This window comes from Nerophis ophidion, linkage group LG18, assembly GCF_033978795.1.
Source record: "Nerophis ophidion isolate RoL-2023_Sa linkage group LG18, RoL_Noph_v1.0, whole genome shotgun sequence".
Classification (NCBI taxonomy): Eukaryota; Metazoa; Chordata; class Actinopteri; order Syngnathiformes; family Syngnathidae; genus Nerophis; species Nerophis ophidion.
This window is the reverse complement of record NC_084628.1, coordinates 37,965,897-37,986,649: the sequence shown is the minus strand read 5'-3', so window position 1 is coordinate 37,986,649 and position 20,753 is coordinate 37,965,897. Positions and strand designations below refer to the sequence as shown.

Sequence of the window (20,753 nt, the reverse complement as noted above, 5' to 3'; positions counted from 1 at the left end):
TGATTGCATTAATATTTTTAGTCAATATAATAATAGTGATGGGGAAAAAAATCCTCTGATTGCTCTAGTGAATACACATGCAATACCATAAACCAGTGTGGGGCGGCATAGCTCGGTTGGTAGACTGGCCGTGCCAGCAACTTGAGGGTTGCAGGTTCGATACCCGCTTCCGCCATTCTAGTTACTGCCGTTGTGTCCTTGGGCAAGACACTTTACCCACCTGCTCCCAGTGCCACCCACACTGGTTTAAATGTAACTTAGATATTGGGTGTCACTATGTAAAGCACTTTGAGTCACTTGAGAAAAGCGCTATATAAATATAATTCATTTCATTTCATTTCAACCACTGTGCTGCAGCACACTAGTGTGCCGTGGGAGATCATATAATTTAACCTATTTGGTTTAAAAACATTTTTTGCAAACCAGTAATTATAGTCTGCAAATTATGTTGTTGAGTGTCTGTGCTGTCTAGAGCTCAGCAGAGTAACTGTGTAATACTCTTCCTTATCAGCCGGTAGTAAATTGCTTTAAACCAAAAATAAACAAAAGGTGAGTGCCCCTAGGAAAAGGCATTGAAGCTTAGGTAAGGCTATGCAGAACAACACTAAAACTGAACTGGCTACAAAGTAAACAAAAACAGAATGCTGGACGACAGCAAAGACTTACTGTGGAGCAAGGACGGCGTCCACAATGTACATCCAAACATGACATGACAATCAACAATGACCCCACAAAGAAGGATAAAAATAACTGAAATAGTCTTGATTGCTAAAACAAAGCAGATGCAGAGAATATCGCTCAAAAGAAGACATGAAACTGCTACAGGAAAATACCAAAAAAAGAGAAAAAGCCACCAAAATGAGGGCGCAAGACAAGAAGTAAAACACTACACACAGGAAAACCGCAAAAAAGTCCAAATAAGTCGGGGTGTGATGTGACAGGTGGTGACAGTAGAGACAAGAGCTATACTGATGCATTCTTGGTTATGCTTTAAAGTCATATCCAACAATTGCGACAACGACTTTTTATTGTCAACTAAGTTTTGTTTTTTAATAAATCCTGCTGGTGCTGTGGCTCCGCATTTTTTCATTGCAAAAAATGTGGGTTGCCTCAAAAAAAAAGTTAAAAAACACTGCCATAGATCAATGGAGGGTTCCTCAGGGGATAGAGTATAGTCCTCTTTGGCAGTGGTTTCAAATGGGGGTACGCGTACCCCTGGGGGTACTTGAAGGTATGCCAAGGGGTACATTAGATTTTTTTTTAAATATTCTAAAAATAGCAACAATTCAAAAATCCTTTATAAATATATTTATTGAATAATACTCCAACAAAATATGAATGTAAGTTCATAAACTGTGAAAAAAAATATAACAATGCAATGTGTGTTGACAGCTAGATTTTTTGTGGACAATTTCCATAAATGTTGATGTTAAAGATTTATTTTTTTGTAAAAAATGTTTAGAATTAAGTCCTTGAATCCAGATGTATCTCTATTACAATCACTTCTTTATTTTTCAACAAGTTTTGAGTTATTTTCATATCTTTTTTTCCAAATAGTTCAAGAAAGACCACTACAAATGAGCAATATTTTGCACTGTTATACAATTTAATAAATCAGAAACTGATGACATAGTGCTGTATTTTACTTTCTCTTTTTTTACAACCAAAAATGCTTTGCTCTGATTAGGGGGTACTTGAATTCAAAAAATGTTCACTGAAAAAAGGTTGAGAACCACTGCTCTATGGCCTTACCTTTTTAAATGATTATTTGCATTCCCTTGGTTTCAGTGTCAAACGGGTTCCTTCCAAGACCAAGAAGTCTCCTGTGGGAAACTGGCTGTCCTTCTTCCACCTGGGCAAGTCCAACTCTGTGTCCAAGCGTAAACTAAAGCGACATCCCAGTGAGCCCAACGAGATAAAGAGCATCGCGCTGCCAGGTCGGGTCAGCGCCTCCAGTGCTCCATGGATACGACTAGGCCTCTTGATCGGTCTTTTACTGACGTACCCTTCTCTTTTTCTGCTGATAGGCGGGAGAGGTGACAGCGGTACATTGCGCTCCACTAAAAGTGAAGAATCTCTCAACTCTTTGCACAATATGGCAGGTAATTGTTCATTTTCAGGTTTTCTTTTATAGCAGGGGTGTCAAACTCTGGCCCGCGGGCCAAATTTACCCGCCGTGTAATTTAATTTGGCCCTTGAGGCAATATCAAATTAACATTAGAGCTGGCCCGCCGGTACTATACAGCGGCGGTGTCGCTGTAACACCCCATTCACCGCTAATACTCATACTTGCCAACCCGGGAGACTCCCGAATTTCACTGTCCCTCCCGAAAAACTCCAGGGGCAACCATTCTCGCGATTTCCACCCGGACAACAATATTAGGGGCGTGCCTTAAAGGCACTGCCTTTAGCGCCCTCTACAACCTGTCGTCACGTCCGCTTTTCCTCCATACAAACAACGTGCCGGCCCAGTCACATTATATATGCGGCTTCTACACACAGGTATGTGAATGCAAGGCAAACTTGGTCAACAGCCATACAGGTCAAACTGAGGGGGGCTGTATAAACAACTTTAACACTGTTACAAATATGCGCCGCACTGTGAACCCACACCAAACAAGAATGACAAACACATTTTGTGAGAACATCCGCACCCCGCAACACAACAGAACAAATACCCAGAGCCCCTTGCAGCAATAACTCTTCCGGGACGCTAGAATATAAACCCCCTGCTACCAACAAACCCCTCCCCCCCCATTTATTTTCAAATTTATTAGCCTGTGGAAAAAGTTAATGTTGATATTTACCTCAAAAGGCTGCAAATAGAAAAGAGGCATTCAATTTTTTATTAAAATTGTATTTAATATGCCATTGATGTTTTTTTGTTTGTTTTTTGAAAGTTGATTTTGTTATATAAGCGTTGCTTGTTCCAAAGGGATCAATGAAGTACTTTCTATTCCATCAATAAATTACTGTCTATTCTATTCTGTTTTATTTTATTCTATTCTCTTCAGTGTTAAAGCAAATCAGTGTAGCAAACTGAGCAATAATTATTGATATTTTATTATTATTATTATTATTATCATTATTTGAAACTCGATTTTGCATGTCACTATAAAGTTATATAAGCCTTGCTTGTTCAATATCCAATGCAAAACTTGTTGGGGTCCCTATTAAAAGGTTCATTTGTTCAACCTTGGCCCGCGGCTTTGTTCAGTTTAAAATTTTGGCCCACTCTATATTTGAGTTTGACACCCCTGTTTTATAGGGATCAACATTGATTTTGATCAACGGTACAATAACAAACACTTGCTTGTGGATTGTATTGGATATGTACCGTATTTTCCGGACCATAGGGCGCACTGCTGATGAATGCTCTATTTTTTATCTTTTTTCATATATAAGGCGCACAGGATTATAAGGCGCAACAAAGGAGTCATAGTATAATTTTTTTTTTCTAAATGTAAAAGACTTCCTTGTGGTCTACATAACATGTGATGGTGTTTCTTTGGTCAAAATGTTGCATGGATGATGTTCTACACATCATCTTCAAGTCGCTTTCTAACAGTGGCTTCAGGATGGACAGTTGTGTGCACTGCAAAAAGTCAGTGTTCAAAAACAAAAAAGAAAAAAAAAAAGATGGCCGTTTTATTTGAACTAAGCAAAATTATCTGCCAATAGAACAAGAAAATTTGGCTTGTCGAGCGTTTCCGAAACAAGTAAAATTAGCTAACCTAAATGAACCCAAAAATACCTTAAAATAAGTTTATTCTCACTAATAACAACTGAACTACTAAATGACTACGTATTTTCTATAGTTTCATTGAAAATAAAACAGCAAAGTCCATTTGGCTTTCATCTGTTTTAATTATGGTACACAATTGTGTCAAAGTCATGATATTTTTTTTACATGCTTGAAATAAGAAAATTATTACTTTAAAAAAGTAGTTTTGTACTTGTGAGTGTTGATGACACAGCTTTGCAACACTTGATATTCTAGTTTCAAGCATGTTTTACTCAATATTGGTCATCACATCTCAGCAACAAGCTGTAATATCTTACTGAGATCATTTAGGACCAAAACCCATACAACAAGTAAAAGACTAACATAAAATCAGCTTAGTGAGAAAAATGATCTTATCAGACAGAAAATAAGCAAATACACCCTTATTTGAGATATTTAATCTGACTTAGATTTCAGTTTTTGCAGTGTAGCGGTCTTCGCCAGCGTCTTCTCCCCGTCATCTTTGTTGTAGCGGTGTAGCGTGCAAGGACGGGAGAGGAAGAAGTGTCAAAAGATGGAGCTAACTCTTTTAATGACATTCAGACTTTACTTCAATCTCCTCATCCGTAAACAACAACGCCAGAAATGTGTCCCGTGAAAAAACGTCCAACCGGAACTCTCTAATAACTAAAGTTCCTTGGGTGAATAATGTAAACTCACTACATCGGTATGTTTAAGAGCTTTCATGGCGAGTTTACTGACAGATATAAGTAAGAACTTTACACTATTTTGTATTAGAAATGGCAACAGTGGAGGATGAATGTCCCATAACAAGAAGATAGAGAAAAATAAGTCGCTTATCGAACACGGACTACAAAGGCGGAGGCGCGCATTTTTTTAGGACGTATGCAGATCCCAAATACAGATCAGCATGTACTAGAAGTTAAAAAAAAGTTGCTTTTGCTTAATATTGCGAAACAATAGGCCGGATAATGTCTTACCTTATACACACATCATACTAATACTCCTATGTTGAAACACATCAAACAGTGCAGCTTACACTTATCTCTTATGTGTGACTGCCATCTACTGGTCACACTTATCATTACACCATGTACCAAATAAAATTGCTTCGAGGTGGGTATGCTCAACCTAACATATTCCTTACCTTAGACCAGGGGTCGGGAACCTTTTTGGCTGAGAGAGCCATGAAAGCCAAATGTTTCAAAATGTATTTCCGTAAGAGCCATATAACATTTTTCAACACTGAATACAACTAAATTTGTGCATTTTTAAGTATGACCAACATTTGTAGAGTATAATAAGTCTCTTATGCTTTTTAACAACATTGTTATTCTAAAAGTTAACCAATAATAAATATAATACTTCTTACCATTAATGCGACATCTTGAACAGGTGCGGTAGAAAACGAATGGTTGGATTAAAATGCATGAGAATGTTTTATAATTTGAATGTTATTTTTGAAACCAGCGGAATTATTCATTACTTATCGTGTTAAGCAATTTCAGCTAAGATTTATCTGAGAGCCATATGCAGTCATCCGGCTCTAGAGCCATAGGTTCCCTACACCTGGTTTAAGCATTAGACACCTTTTTACCTGCACTCTGCCTCCCGCTGTTTCCCACATCTACAAAGCAATTAGCTACCGACTGCCACCTACTGATATGGAAGAGTATTACACGGTTACTCGGCATAGCTCGGTTAGGAGAGTGGCCATGCTAGCAACCTGAGGGTTCCAGGTTCGATTCCCGCTTCCGCCATCCTGGTCACTGCCGTTGTGTCCTTGGGCAAGACACTTTACACACCTGCCCCCAGTGCCGCCCACACTGGTTTAAATGTAACTTAGATATTGGGTGTCACTTTGTAAAGCGCTTTGAGTCACTAGAGAAAAGCACTATATAAATATAATTATCTGAGAGCCATATGTAGTCATCAAAAGAGCCACATCTGGCTCTAGAGCCATAGGTTCCCTACCCCTGCCTTAGACGAACCGGGTTATAATGCGCACTGTCGAGTTTTATTGTCTGAAAAATAGTGAAGTGAATTATATTTATATATCGCTTTTCTCTAGTGACTCAAAGCACTTTTACATAGTGAAACCCAATATCTAAGTTACATTTAAACCAGTGTGGGTGGCACCAGGAGCAGGTGGGTAAAGTGTCATTGCCCAAGGACACAACGGCAGTGACTAGGATGGCGGAAGCGGGGATCGAACATGGAATCCTCAAGTTGCTGGCACGGCCACGCTACCAACCGAACTATACCGCCCGATACGGTAATACGATCATTAATTTTTCAAAAATGTACGCTGTTAAAATATATACAGTATCTTGAAGCTTTTTTTTCCCCAGACACCTTCTAAAATAAGCTTCATCAACAATGTATATTGTAGATTCACCCGGTCACAACATTACATAAACCTGCACACTCTCCAATCCATTTAGACTGCATTAAAAAAAAAAAAGAATATTTTAGCAGCATTTATGTCACTTGTCGCACGTTTCGGAGTTATTCTGCGCACGCTACGATTAGATGCAAATAATTCGTTTTCTTATCTTTTTTGTGTGTTTTCTCATAGACTGGCTGAGAGCTCGATTTATTGTGTTAGTGCTCCCACCTCGCGGTGACATCACGATGTAGACAGGCTCAAAACCCCGCAAACTGAAGCATCTAAAAACGCCGTGCAAGCTTACACCCAAATGCATGAACTTTAAGATTTGACGCTTTGACATTAACACAAATATTCAACAACGAACAACATTTATGAGTCAGAAAAGACGAAATTCATCATAAATACCCCTTCAAATGGCTGTCATTTGTCGTCCCTCGCCACATCGCGCCTGATGTAATGTAGCTTCTCTATAACGCAGATTTTTTTCAAGCAAATTCGATAACATTTTTGCCTTTTAATTGAGCATTTTGCAGCATAAAATGTAGGAGTGAGGTTAGTGGTATTGGCCAGTAGATGAAATAAAACCAATCTGAGCATGCTCTTCAGTATTTTGGCCACCGATAGGCTCAGCCTATGGCAACGTTACTATTTTGCAGTGTTTTTCAACCACTGTGCCGTTAGATACAGTCTGGTGTGTCCTGGGAGATTATCTCATTTCACTTGTTTGGGTTAAAAATATATTTTTGTAAACCAGTTATTGTAATCTGCAAATTATGTGTTGTTGAGTGGTCGGTGCCGTCCTGCTTTGGTGAGCAGAGTATTTTTTCGGTGGCCACATTTTCGCTGCCTCACAAGTCAATAATGCGCAAATAATAGGCTAATATACATACACATATTTATTAGGGTTGTACGGTATACCGGTATTAGTATAGTACCGCGATACTAATGTAGAGCTCGGCAGAGTAACCGTGTTGTACTCTTCCATATGCTAAGGGTGGCAGCCGGTAGCTAATTGCTTTGTAGATGTCGGAAACAGCGGGAGACAGGGTGCAGGTAAAATAGTGGCTAATGCTTAAAGGGGAACATTATCACCAGACCTATGCAAGCGTCAATATATACCTTGATGGTGCAGAAAAAAGACCATATATTTTTTTAACCGATTTCCGAACTCTAAATGGGTGAATTTTGGCGAATTAAACGCCTTTCTGTTTATCGCTCTTTTTGCGATGACGTCAGAATGTGACGTCTCCGAGGTAGTACAGCTGCCATTTTCATTTTCACATTACAAACACCTGGTCTCAGCTCTGTTATTTTCCGTTTTTTCGACTATTTTTGGAACTTTGGAGACATCATGCCTCATTGGTGTGTTGTCGGAGGGTGTAACAACACTAACAGGGAGGGATTCAAGTTGCACCACTGGCCCGAAGATGCGAAAGTGTCTGCCGCCAGACCCCCATTGAATGTGCCAGAGTGTCTCCACATTTTACCGGCGATGCTAAGGCAGACATGGCACAGAGATGTATGGATAACCCGCAGATGCATTTGCAACGATAAATTCAACGAAATCACAAAGGTGAGTTTTGTTGATGTTGACTTATGTGCTAATCAGACATATTTGGTTGCGGCGTGACTGCCAGCTAATCGTTGCTAACATGCTATGCTAATCGACGCTAACATGCTATTTACCGGCGGTGCTAAAGCAGACATGGCACAGAGATGTATGGATAACCTGCAGATGCATTTGCAACTATAAAGTCAACAAATTCACAAAGGTGAGTTTTGTTGTTGACTGCCAGCTAATCGATGCTAACATGCTATGCTAATCGATGCTAACATGCTATTTACCGGCGGTGCTAAAGCAGACATGGCACAGAGATGTATGGATAACCTGCAGATGCATTTGCAACTATATTACGTTTCCTTCCACCCACATTTAATGCGAAAAAAAACACCAATCAAAGGATTTAAGTTGCTCCAGTGTCACAAGATGCGAAAGTCCTGATCGTTTGGTCCGCACATTTTACCGGCGATGCTAACACAGCTATTCGGCCATGCTATGGCTATGAATAGCGTCAATAGCTATTCGCTCAGTAGCTTCAGTTTCTTCTTCAATACTTTCATACTCCAACCATCCGTTTCAATTCATGCGTAATCTGTTGAATCGCGAGTCTGAATCCGAGCTAATGTCGCTATATCTTGCTGTGGTATTCCCCATTGTTTGTTTACATTGGCAGCACTGTATGACGTCACAGGGAAATGGATAGTCTCATCACAAATAGCGAAAATCAAGCACTTTAAAGCTTTTTTTAGGGATATTCGGGGACCGGTAAAATTTTGAAAAAAATTTCAAAAAATACAACAAGCCACTTGGAACCAATTTTTATTGTTTTTAACCCTTTTGAAATTGTGATAATGTTCCCCTTTAAAGCCAAAAATTAACAAAAGGAGAGTCCCCCTAAGAAAAGGCACTGAAGCTTGGGGAAGGCTATGCAGAACTAAACTAACACTGAACTGGCTACAAAGTAAACATAAACAGAATGCTGGACAACAGCAAAGACTTACTGTGGAGCAGAGTACAAGGAACATCCGAACAAGACATGACAATCAACAATGTCCCCACCAAGAAGGATAGCGTCCGCACAACTGAAATATTCTTGATTGCTAAAACAAAGTAGATGTGGGAAATATCGCAAGGAAGACATGAAACTACTACAGGAAAATACCAAAAAAAGAGAATAATCCACCAAAATAGGAGTGCAAGACAAAGAATAAATCACTACACACAGGAAAACAGCAAAAAAGTCCAAATAAGTCAAGGTGTGATATGACAGGTGGTGAAAGTACACCTACTTTGAGACAATTTATTGAATCAAAGATACTGAAATTCCACTACATAGTGGAATTGCAAACAGCTAAGATTATACACAAAGCAAACTATAACCTGCTTCCCAAGAATATACAACAATTCTTCTCAACAAAAGAAGAAAAAATACAATCTTAGAGAAAAATGTAATTTAAAACATTTGTGTGCACGTACAACACTTAAGTCCTTCAGTATATCAGGATGTGGAATTAAATTATGGAATGGATTAAGCAAAGCAATCAAACAATGTACTAATATGATCCACTTCAAGAAACTCTTCAAACTGGAAGTGTTTACAAAGTACAAAAAAGAAGAACTATGATAAACATTCTGATTTTACTCACCCATTCATTTTCAAAATAATCTTACTTATCTCATCGTATGGAATAAAACTTGCTTCACCAATTATTTGTTTGTTTATATATTTTTATCGTGATTACTTATTACTTAAGGAGTATACACTGTGAATACATTGAGAACAGGAAGTGAACAAAAGTTTTAGCAAGTGTTATGTAAAGAAAAGGGGTAGGATTAAATAAGCTCTGCTTCTTCCTACTCCTTTTCGAACATGTTGAAAAGAGAAACTGGAAAATGTTGTATGCTTGCATGTTCGAAATAAACTCAAACTCAACTCAACTCAAAAGGAAAGTGCCCCTAAGAAAAGGCACTGAAGCTTGGGGAAGGCTATGCAGAACTAAACTAACACTGAACTGGCTACAAAGTAAACATAAACAGAATGCTGGACGACAGCAAAGACTTACTGTGGAGCAGAGTACAAGGTACATCCGAACAAGACATGACAATCAACAATGTCCCCACAAAGAAGGATAGCGTCCGCACAACTGAAATATTCTTGATTGTTAAAACAAAGTAGATGTGGGAAATATCGCAAGGAAGACATGAAACTGCTACAGGAAAATACCAAAAAAAAGAGTCCACCAAAATAGGAGTGCAAGACAAAGAATAAATCACTACACACAGGAAAACAGCAAAAAAGTCCAAATAAGTCAGGGTGTGATGTGACAGGTGGTGAAAGTACACCTACTTTGAGACAAGAGCTACAGTGATGCATGTTTGGTTATGCTTTAAAGTCATATCCAACAATTGCGACTTTTTAATGTCAACTGAGTTTCGTTTCTTAATCATTTCTGCTGGTGGTGTGTCTTTGCATTTTTTTAACGCATAAAATGTGCCTTGGCTCCAAAAGGGTTGCAAAACACTGCTGTGTTGGATTAAAAGAGAGTTAACAGTTATTAATGAGGGATTACTGTCTGCTGTAAAGAATGTTCAATGGTTTCAATAAAGCTTCCTGATGAATGAAATGTGTTTTTCCACCCCAGGAGAGCCTCCAAAGTACCACCACCTCCGCCCTCGTTCCACAAGTGAGGCCATTTCTGCATCCAATAGAGAAGACCTGTGCAGGAGCATCAGAAAACTCCCTTTCAGTCCCAACGGTGAAGACGGCGTCCGCGCCACCCTTTCCACTCCGCACCAGGAGGACGACATCGACCTGCGTCCGCCGGCTGCTGGGATCTCCACCCTGGACTTTGACCCCATGTCCTTCCAGTGCAGCCTGGCCTCGGCGACGCCCCAGCTTCAGCGCGGCAAAGTGAGGAACAGCGCCGGGTGTTCCAGCGAATCGGATCCGGTCACCTCTCCGGACAACATCAACAGTCCTCTGTCTCCAGAGCTTAGCCCTCCTTTTACGAAAGGTAAACAGACGGTCGCCCCTGAGCCTCTCTCATCTAGGAAACTCTTCAAACTGATGTTCACCTTCTTTCAAATTTTCTTGTAAGCAGACAATATTTTTTGGTATATCAGGCGGAATCTTTACCTGACATGTTTCGACTGTCATCAGCAGTGTTCTTCAGAAGGGTCACCTGACCACGGTGACATGTTGCCTACCAGCTTGTTCTTATAGGCGTGGCCAACCAGACAGACCTTTCAAGTCTACCTGCTTGATGGTTAATGGAGGAGGGAGTCCCAGGTATGCTCCCTTATCCCGATTGATGGTTTCTTTGGGCCACTTCCTTAGTTCGATCGCTTCCTTAATCCATGGTTTGAATTTGTTTCATTCTGTGCCGATGATTTTGCCGTTGTCCTGGTCCATGATGTGGTTATTTATATGGCTGATTTTTAAGATTTCCTGTTCGGATTTTAGTTTTAGGCTTCCAGTTGTATCTTTTTCGCATTCTTTCTGACACGAACAATCAGTCGAGACAACACTCTATGACCGGGCCGACATCATAATACAGGGGTCGGGAACCCTTTTGGCTGAGATAGCCATGAAAGCCAAAGATTTTAAAATGTATTTCCGTGAGAACCATATAATATTTTTTTACACTGAATACAACTAAATGCATGTTTTTTTTAATTGATAACATTTTTAGAGAACAATAAGTCACCTATTATTTTTGATAACATTTTTATTCTGAAGCTAACCAATAATAAATAAAATGCTTCTTACCAATAATGTGACTTCTTGAACAGGTGCGGTAGGAAATGGATGGATGGATTAAAATGCATGAGAATGTTTTCTATTTTGAAGGTTATTTTTAACACTGTGATTACCAGCAAAATTATTCCTTACTCTTTGTTTTAAGCAATGTCAGCTAAGATTTATCTGAGAGCCAGATGCAGTCATCAAAAGAGCCACATCTGGCTCTAGAGCCACAGGTTCCCTACCCCTTTCATAACAGAAGAACAAGATAGAAAAAAAGAAGAGAAGCACATCCGAAAGGCACTGCCAAAATCCCACCTGGGCCATCAAAAAAGGGGAACGACAAGTAAAAAAAAAACCAAGAAAAGTGAGGTGAATTATATTTATATAGTGCTTTTCTCTAGTGCAGGGGTAGGGAACCTGTGGCTCTAGAGCCATATGTGGCTCTTTTGATGACGGCATCTGGCTCTCAGATAAATCTTAGCTGACATTGCTTAACACAATGAGTAAGGAATAATTTTGCTGGTAATCAGTGTTAAAAATAACCTTCAAAATAGAAAACATTTTCATGCATTTTAATCCATCCATCCATTTCCTACCGCACCTGTTCAAGAAGTCACATTATTGGTAAGAAGTATTTTATTTATTATTGGTTAGCTTCAGAATAAAAATGTTATTAAAAATAATAGGAGACTTATTGTAGTCTAAAAATGTTATCAATTAAAAATGCATGCATTTAGTTGTATTCGGTGTTAAAAAATATTATATGGCTCTCACGGAAATACATTTTAAAATCTTTGGCTTTCATGGCTCCTTCAGCCAAAAAGGTTCCCGACCCCTGCTCTAGTGACTCAAAGCGCTTTACATAGTGACACCCAATATCTAAGTTACATTTAAAGCAGTGTGGGTGGCACTGGGAGCAGGTGGGTAAAGTGTCTTGCCCAAGGACACAACGGCAGTGACTAGGATGGCAGAAGCAGGGATTGAAACTGGATCCCTCAAGTTGCTGGCACGGCCACTCTACCAAACGAGCTAGGTTGGGGCGGTAAGAAGAAAGAAGAAAGTTAAAAAAAAAAAACTAAAATAAAGAAGAACGAGGTCATAACATACATTAGGGGTAGAGCTGTTCGATAATGGCTTTTTTGCCGATATTCCGATATTATCCAACTCTTAATTACCGATTCCGATATCAACCGATACCGATAAATACAGTCGTGGAATGAACACATTATTATGCCTCATTTTGTTGCGATGCCCCGCTGGATGCATTAAACAATGTAACAAGGTTTTCCAAAATAAATCAACTCAAGTTAGGGAAAAAAATGCCAACATGGAGGAGGTTGAGGTGGGCAGGGTTGGGGGGGGGGGGGGGGGGGGGGGGTGTATATTGTAGCACCCCGGAAGAGTTAGTGCTGCAAGGGGTTCTGGGTATTTGTTCTGTTGTGTTTATGTTGTGTTACGGTGCGGATGTGTTTGTCATTCTTGTTTGGTGTGGGTTCACAGTGTGGCGCATACATGGGGGTGGGGGGGGGGTGTAACGGCGTCCCGCAAGAGTTACTACTGCAAAGCATACTGGGTATTTGTTCTGTTGTGTTTATGTTGTGTCACGGTGCGGATTTTCTCCCGAAATGTGTTTGTCATTTTTGTTTGGTGTGGGTTCACAGTGTGGCGCATATTTGTAACAGTGTTAAAGTTATTTATACGGCCACCCTCAGTGTGACTTCTATGGCTGTCGACCAAGTATGCATTGCTTTCACTTGTGTGTGTGAAAAGCTGAAGGTATTATGTGACTGGGCCGACACGCAGAGGCAGTGCCTTTAAGGTTTATTGGCGCTCTGTACTTTTCCCTACGTTCGTGTACCACTCTGTACAGCGGCGTTTTAAAAAGTCATAAATTTGACTTTTTGAAACCAATACCGATAATTTCCGATATTACATTTTAAAGCATTTATTGGCCGATAATATCCCCAGCCCGATATTTTCAGACATTTCTAATTAGGGGAGTAACTGAACCAATATAGCGGGTCATGAAAAAACACAAAATAAACACAACAGTTAAAGCTCACACCAAAACTAGACAGTTACTTGTACTTCCAAAAGACAAAATAGAACAAGACAAGAAATGCAATGTCATCTACAAAATCCTGTCTAAATCATGCGAAAAATCATACATAGGAAAAACAGTGAAGACATTCAACACAAGGAAGAAAGAACATCAGAAAGATTGTGAAAAAGAGACAACTGGAAGGTTTACGAGAAGCCTGAAACTAAAATCCAAACAGGAAATCCTAAAATCAGCCATTTCAGATCAATGCAATATAATTAACCACGTTATGGACCGGGACAACGGCAAAATCATCGGCACAGAAAGTAACCCATTCAAACGATGGATTAAAGAGGCGATCGAACTCAGGAAGCGGCCCAAGGAAACCATCAATCGGGATGAGGGAGCATACCTGGCACCAGGTAGACTTGACAGGTCTGTCTGGTTGGCCACGCCTATGAGAACAGCTGATAGGCAACATGTCACAGTGGTCAGGTGACAGCAGATGACAGACGAAACATGTCAGGTACAGATTCCATCTAATACAGTGATTTTCAACCTTTTCTGAGCCAAGGCACATTTGATTCATTGACAGTTTAAAAAGTCGTTCTCGCGAGTGTTTGATATGACTTTAAAGCATAACCAAGCATGTATCACTATAGCTCTTGTCTTAAAGTACGTGAACTGTCACCACCTGTCACATCACACCCTGACATATTTGGACTTTTTTTTTGCTGTTTTCCTGTGTGCAGTGTTTTACTTCTTGTCTTGTGCTTCTATTTTGGTGGCTTTTCCTGTTTTGTTGGTGTTTTCCTGTAGCAGTTTCATGTCTTTCTTGACCGCTGTTCCTAACACTTGTTTTGTTTACGCAATCAAGACTATTTCAGTTGTGCGGACGCTATCCTTCTTTGTGGGGACATCGTGGATTGTCATGTCATGTACGGATGTACTTTGTGGACGCCGTCTGCTGCTCCACACGCTGCAAGTCTTTGCTGTCGTCCAGCATTCTGTTTTTGTTTACTTTGTTCTGTTCTGCATAGAACTAATCTTCAATGCCTTTTCTTAGCAGCACTCGCCTTTTTGTGTTATTTTTGGTTTAAGCGTTAGCTACATTTTTACCTGCACACTGTATCCCGCTGTCGTTTGCATATTGGAATCACAACAATTATCTACAAAGCAATTAGCTACCTTCTGCCACTTACTGGTAGGGAAGAGTATTACACGGTTACTCTGCCGAGCTCCAGACAGCACCGACACTTAACAACAACACATCATTTGCAGACTATAATTACTGGTTTGCAAAAACAATTTTTAACCCAAACAGGTGAAACCACATAATCTCCCACGGCACACCAGACTGTATCTCGCCTGGTTGGAAAAAACACTGATCTAATATACCGAAAATATTGTCTGATTACAAGAACATTTGAAAGAGTATATGAATAAGAAGACATAATGAACCCTTTTGAGCAGATGTTCAAGCTTGTAGCTTTTTTCTCGCCCCGCAGCGGTGACGTCTGACGGGCCTTTGGCAGATGGGAAGGACTCCCGAGCGCCTTACCGACATCGCAACCCGCTCAGCGCGGCGAGCCAAGCCTCAGCGATGACGGAGTCTACGCAGAACCTGCCCGATCCAGGTCAGTATCAGCCATCCTTGAAACCATCACGTCCTCTTTCTAGTTAGTGCATTCTGTAGATTCTTATAAAAGCTTGTGTTTCTTGTCCCATCACGTCTTACCATAGCCTTGTTTGTCCTGTCATACTGTAGCGTTGTTTGTCTTATCCCCCCCCAGGAACAGATAGACTCATGAGTTCAGTGTCTATTCTCCCTCCTCACCCCTCCCCGACGAGCGCTGCACGCAAGTTGGCCCTGGCGCTGGCCGAGTCGGCGCAGAAGGCCAGCCGCGGATCCCAGAGACAAAGAAACCACCGGGCTCATCCCCTCCAAAGACAAGAAGCTCAGGACAGACCCCCTCGGCCCTCCGCCCTGGATCTCAACGTCTACACGCAAAGGTGGATGCCGGAAGACAGCTTCCACGCCTTCCAGTTCCTGCCCGCACACGCCTACTCGCAGCCGCCGCAGTTTTTCGAAGGACAGGACAGTTCGTATAATTTCACTCCGAATGTCAGCCCGCTCGGGTCCGGGAGCCTGGATGAGGGCAGCGCAGAAAGGAGGGGTTTTGATGTCCCACCAGACAGACCCACCTACCACAGCGTGGGCGTGTCGACACCCACCGAGCCTGTCTGCTCCGCCCACAGCCCCATAGCCTCTCCCATATACGCCAACGCGGACACAGTCGATGTCTTTGATTTCCGCGCGGTCCTTGCCGAGACCGCCATGCCCGCCTCCATCGAGGAAGTCCTTCCACGGCCGTTCCAGTCCCCGTCAGCCCGTCGCTACGGCTACAGAGCCCTCGGCCAGCTCGATGACGTCTACCACAATCTACATCGTCAGCATGTTCAACCCGCAAGGATGTACATGTACCCTCAGCCCGTGGCTTTGCCCCGTCACGTCTTGGGTCCGAGACACGTGTACAGGCAGTCCTCGGAGAACCGCCTCCCTCTCTCACCCCAGTACAGACGCTACCACCGAGGGGAGCACCCTATGGCTGCCAGACAGCGACCACAAAGCCCCTGGCAGAGGTCAGAGGACGGACTTGCCCCGCACCCCGCCATCAGGAGGGCTCGCTCCTTCCACGCCCCGCAGATCAGTCGCTACGAGTTAGCCGCCGCCGATGTCATGCTGCCCGGCGCCATGTTTTTTTCCGAGCAGGAGGCGCCCTATCAGAGGCCGCCTCACTTCGAGGATGTGCATGTACCTAGCAACCCCTACTCGGACCTGAGCCCTGGCGACGTCCCCCGTTATCCTTTCGATCCCTTCCAACGCAGCAGTATTCGCCAAAACCAGCCTTACATGACGCCTTCCGCGAAGGAAAGTGTCGGATTCTACCAGTACTCTCCTCGCCACGGCCGCCCCAAGACAAGGGGCTGTACGCGGAAAGGCTCGCTTGTCAGAAGCCGGAGAATGAAAGTGTCCGTAAACACATGTACTCGTCGCCATCGCCCTACAACAGTCCCGTCTCTCCGGCTGACTCGACGGGAAGGGAGATCATGCACATAAGGAGCAAGTCGGATCCTGGAAACGGGATGCTGTCTGCGGACAGAAGGGAAAGCCAAACAGCTGTTAAGGCTACATCGCCAGGGTCCCACCTTGGGGAGCACCAAATGGCCCGACCGTCGTCAAAGCCGGGGCCGCCCCGGCGCGTCGTCAAAAGCAGCACCCCGCAGCAGGCGCCGCTCCGTAAAATCCCGTCGCTTCCCGAGAGGAGCTTCGCTAAGCTCGCGCAGCACGGCGACAGCAGCCAATCTCGCGGCCACAAGCCGGATCAGCCACAGATGGCCGGCGGCGGCTACAGAGCGCCGACGAGAGCCGACGTCCTCCGGAGACCCGAGCGCTCGCAGAGCACGAGAGAAAGTCGCCACCATCACGCCAAATCGCCGCGGGATGGCGAACACGCCGGATCCTTTTCCACCCAGCCCAACAGAAGGACTCAGAGCACTAAAGTCAGGCCCACACAAAATGACCACAGGCTGGGGGGATATCCCCCCGCTCCCAGGCCTAAACCCACCAGAGCCAGTAAAGCCGGGCCAGGATACTCGCCGGGATGGGACGAGGGCGCTCCCCACGGACACAGACCGCTGTCCAAGGCTGTGGCTCAGGAAGCTTTTTATCATCCCGCAGTAAGAACTCAAGCCGGAGTCCGTGAGTGACGACTGTTTATTTATTTATTGTTTTTTATGCGAGTCCACACTGGGGCCAAAGGAGAAGAGCACTTTATCCTCTGCCAGACCATCAGACTGTTTCACTCAAAGTCTTTATTGTAAACCTTCAGGAGCTGCTAGGTCGTGTCACCTCCACCAATGATTCTTTCCTGTAAGGGATCAAAAAAAAAATCACAAGGGAATACAAGGTACACTTTTATCATTTTGGATGTTTAAATATGCTTAAGAATGTGTATGGAGTGACTTTATAAAGATAGCACGGTATGGGCCTGATCTACTAAAGGTTTGCGTTAGAGATGTCCGATTATATCACGCTGCCAGTACTATAAATTCTTTAAAATGTGATATCGGAAATTATCGGTATCTGTTTCAAAAAGTAAAATGTATGACGTTTTAAAATGCTGCTGTACGGAGTGGTACACGGACGTAAGGAGAAGTACAGAGCAGTTGCGTCTCCCAGTCATACTTGCCAACCCTCCCCATTTTCCTGGGAGACTCCCAAATTTCAGTGCCCCTCCCAAAAATCTCCCGATTCAACCATTCTCCCAAATTTCTCTCTGCTTTACACCCGGACAACAATATTGGGGTCGTGCCTCAAAGGCACTGCCTTGGTGTGCCGGCCCAATCACATAATATCTACGACTTTTCACACAAACAAGTGAATGCAAAGCATACTTGGTCAACAGCCATACAGGTCACACTGAGGGTGGCCGTATGAACAACTTTAACACTGTCATATGTATGCGCCACACTGTGAACCCACACCAAACAAGAATGACAAACACATCCGCACCGTAACACAACATAAACACAACAGAACAAATACCCAGAACCCCTTGCAGCACTAACTCTTCCGGGGTGCTACAATATACACTCCCCGCCCCTCCCCACCAACCCCGCCCACTTCAACCTCCTCATGCTCTCTCAGGGAGAGCATGTCCCAAATTCCAAGCTGCTGTTTTGAGGCATGTTAAAAAAAATAATGCACTTTGTGACTTCAATAATAAATATGGCAGTGCCATGTTGGCATTTTTTTTTCCCAAACTTGAGTTGATTTATATTGGAAAACCTTGTTACATTGTTTAATGCATCCAGCGAGGCATCACTACAAAATGAGACATAATAATGTGTTCATTCCACGACTGTATTTGTCGGTATCGTTTGATATCGGAATCGGTAATTAAGAGTTGGACAATATTGGATATCGGCAAAAAAGCCATTATCGGACACCTATAGTTTGCGTGTATTAAACCGTGCAAACTTGATAGCGTACGCCAATCTACTAAACTCGTGGTCTTTTAAGTGAGTAAAATAAGGTGCGCGATCCATTTAGCGTCAGTCCATTTAGAATATAACATGTGCACAGTACTGGAAAAAATACTTTTATAATCATTTAAGCAAGGCAAGTTTATGTATAGAGTACAAGTCGTACACAAGGCAGTTCAAAATGCTTTACAGAAAATTACAAGGCAAAAATCCATCCATCTTCTTCCGCTTATCCGAGACCGGGTCGCGAGGGCAGCAGCCTAAGCAGGGAAACCCAGACTTCCCTCTCCCCAGCCACTTCGTCTAGCTCTTCCTGGGGGATCCCGAGGCGTTCCCAGGCCAGCCGGGAGACATAGTCTTCCCAACGTGTCCTGGGTCTTCCTCGTGGCCTTCTCCTTAGGACGTGCCCTAAACACCTCCCTAGGGAGGCGTTCAGGTGGCATCCTGACCAGATGCCCGAACCACCTCAGCTGGCTTCTCTCCATGTGGAGGAGCAGCGGCTTTACTTTGAGTTCCTCCCGGATGACAGAGCTTCTCACCCTATCTCTCAGGGAGAGACCCACCACCCGGCGGAGGAAACTCATTTACCCATGATCTTGTCCTTTCTGTCATAAACCAAAGCTCATGACCATAGGTGAGGATGGGAACGTAGGTCGACTGGTAAATTGAGAGCTTTGCCTTCCGGCTCAGCTCCTTCTTCACCACAACGGATCGCTACAGGTCCGCAGGCCGCGCCCCCTCACAGACTGCTTCTAAAATGCCCATAAATATCGGTACACGATGGTTTTTCTGCATGTTTTGACCACGAATGCGGAGTGAATGAACGTCTCCATGGTGAAAAGCCGCGTAGCAAAAGCCAAAACGTCATTTAAAAATATTCCATACTTGCCAACCTTGAGACCTCCGAATTCGGGAGATTTGGGGGGGGTACATATTTTCAAGTATTTCATATATATATATATATATATATATATATATATATATATATATATATATATATATACACACACACACAAACGGATATACTCATTCATAAACGGATTATTTATTTGTGTGTATATATATATATATATATATATATATATATATTTAAAAATATATATAATCTATTCATGAACGGAATATATATATATATATATCCGTTCATGAATGAGTATATCCGTTCGGCCACCATGTTCAATGGAAAAGTCTGATCTACAAAATGTGCAAGCAGCATACTCCTTCCCCTTCGAGCTGTCCTGGATGAACTGACATTTTTTTTTCCAATCATTTTGGAACTTGTAAGCATACTTCTTCTTACTCGTCGTCACCATGTCTCTTCTTCGTTCTTCTGCTTCGTCTTAATGTTTTTGGACATTACTACTTGCCGTAGTTTTGAAGCAATGCATGATGGGAATCCGGATGTCTCGTGTCAGTGTATTAACTTGCCGACTGGAATAAACACAGGCTAACAAATAGCTCCGTGCCTGCCTACTTTATGGGTTATAGATAAACCTGTGGATAATGGAGACATGTATAATAGTCTCTTTTCAGGTGAGAGAGGACGCTAAAGGCACGCCCCCAATATTGGTGTCTGGGTGGAAATCGGGAGTATGGTTGCCATGGGAGATTTTCGGGACGGGCACTGAAATCCGGGAGTCTCCCAGGAAAATGGGGAGGGTTGGCAAGTATGACATTAGATGCAATTTTCTAGTTTTCACACGCTGTTTAACACATGGTATTTGGATCTTAGTAGATCAGGCCCGTAGTTTTGTAAGACGACACACAGCTAACATGTGTGCTGTACATTTTTGCCGCACTATCATTGCAGTCTGCTCCGCCTCCAAGCACTTTTGACCGGTCTTAATAATGGATCCACCAAAACCTCTTGATACAGTATAAAAAAAACAGTTTATATTTTTCTGCGTGAAACCTGCTTGCTGACTTGGAAATGTTGTGAAATGTGTAACAAAAACAAAAAGAAAAGCAATTTTCAAGGAGTGAAACGGGAATTAACCTCATTGTAATCGCTGACTTTGGTTTCAGTTCTTGTTTTAAAATGCAATGAAATGATTAATATAATGCTACCTTACACATTTTACTCTCGCAGAACGCCCTGTGAGAAGAGTATATTTTGTACGCCGCTGTTGTTTTGTCAAAAATACTAATATTATTCTTTTTGGAGAGCAATGTTGTGTTTGACATAAATTATTCTGATGTTTTACTCATTTAGTTATTATG

The 20,753-nt window shown here is 42.5% G+C and overlaps 1 protein-coding gene across 1 annotated transcript in view; it reads left to right on the top strand.

Moving 5' to 3' along the window:
- arhgap32a (Rho GTPase activating protein 32a) overlaps window positions 1–19,550 on the top strand; it is a 112,504-nt gene extending 92,954 nt beyond the window's left edge. The window contains 6 exon segments of the mRNA XM_061878078.1: window positions 1,789–1,937; window positions 2,028–2,102; window positions 10,341–10,712; window positions 14,993–15,121; window positions 15,278–16,548; window positions 16,551–19,550. Of these exon segments, the coding sequence (XP_061734062.1) occupies window positions 1,789–1,937; window positions 2,028–2,102; window positions 10,341–10,712; window positions 14,993–15,121; window positions 15,278–16,548; window positions 16,551–17,255 (2,701 nt within the window). The 3' untranslated portion in view covers window positions 17,256–19,550.
- The last annotated feature ends 1,203 nt before the right edge of the window (window positions 19,551–20,753 follow it).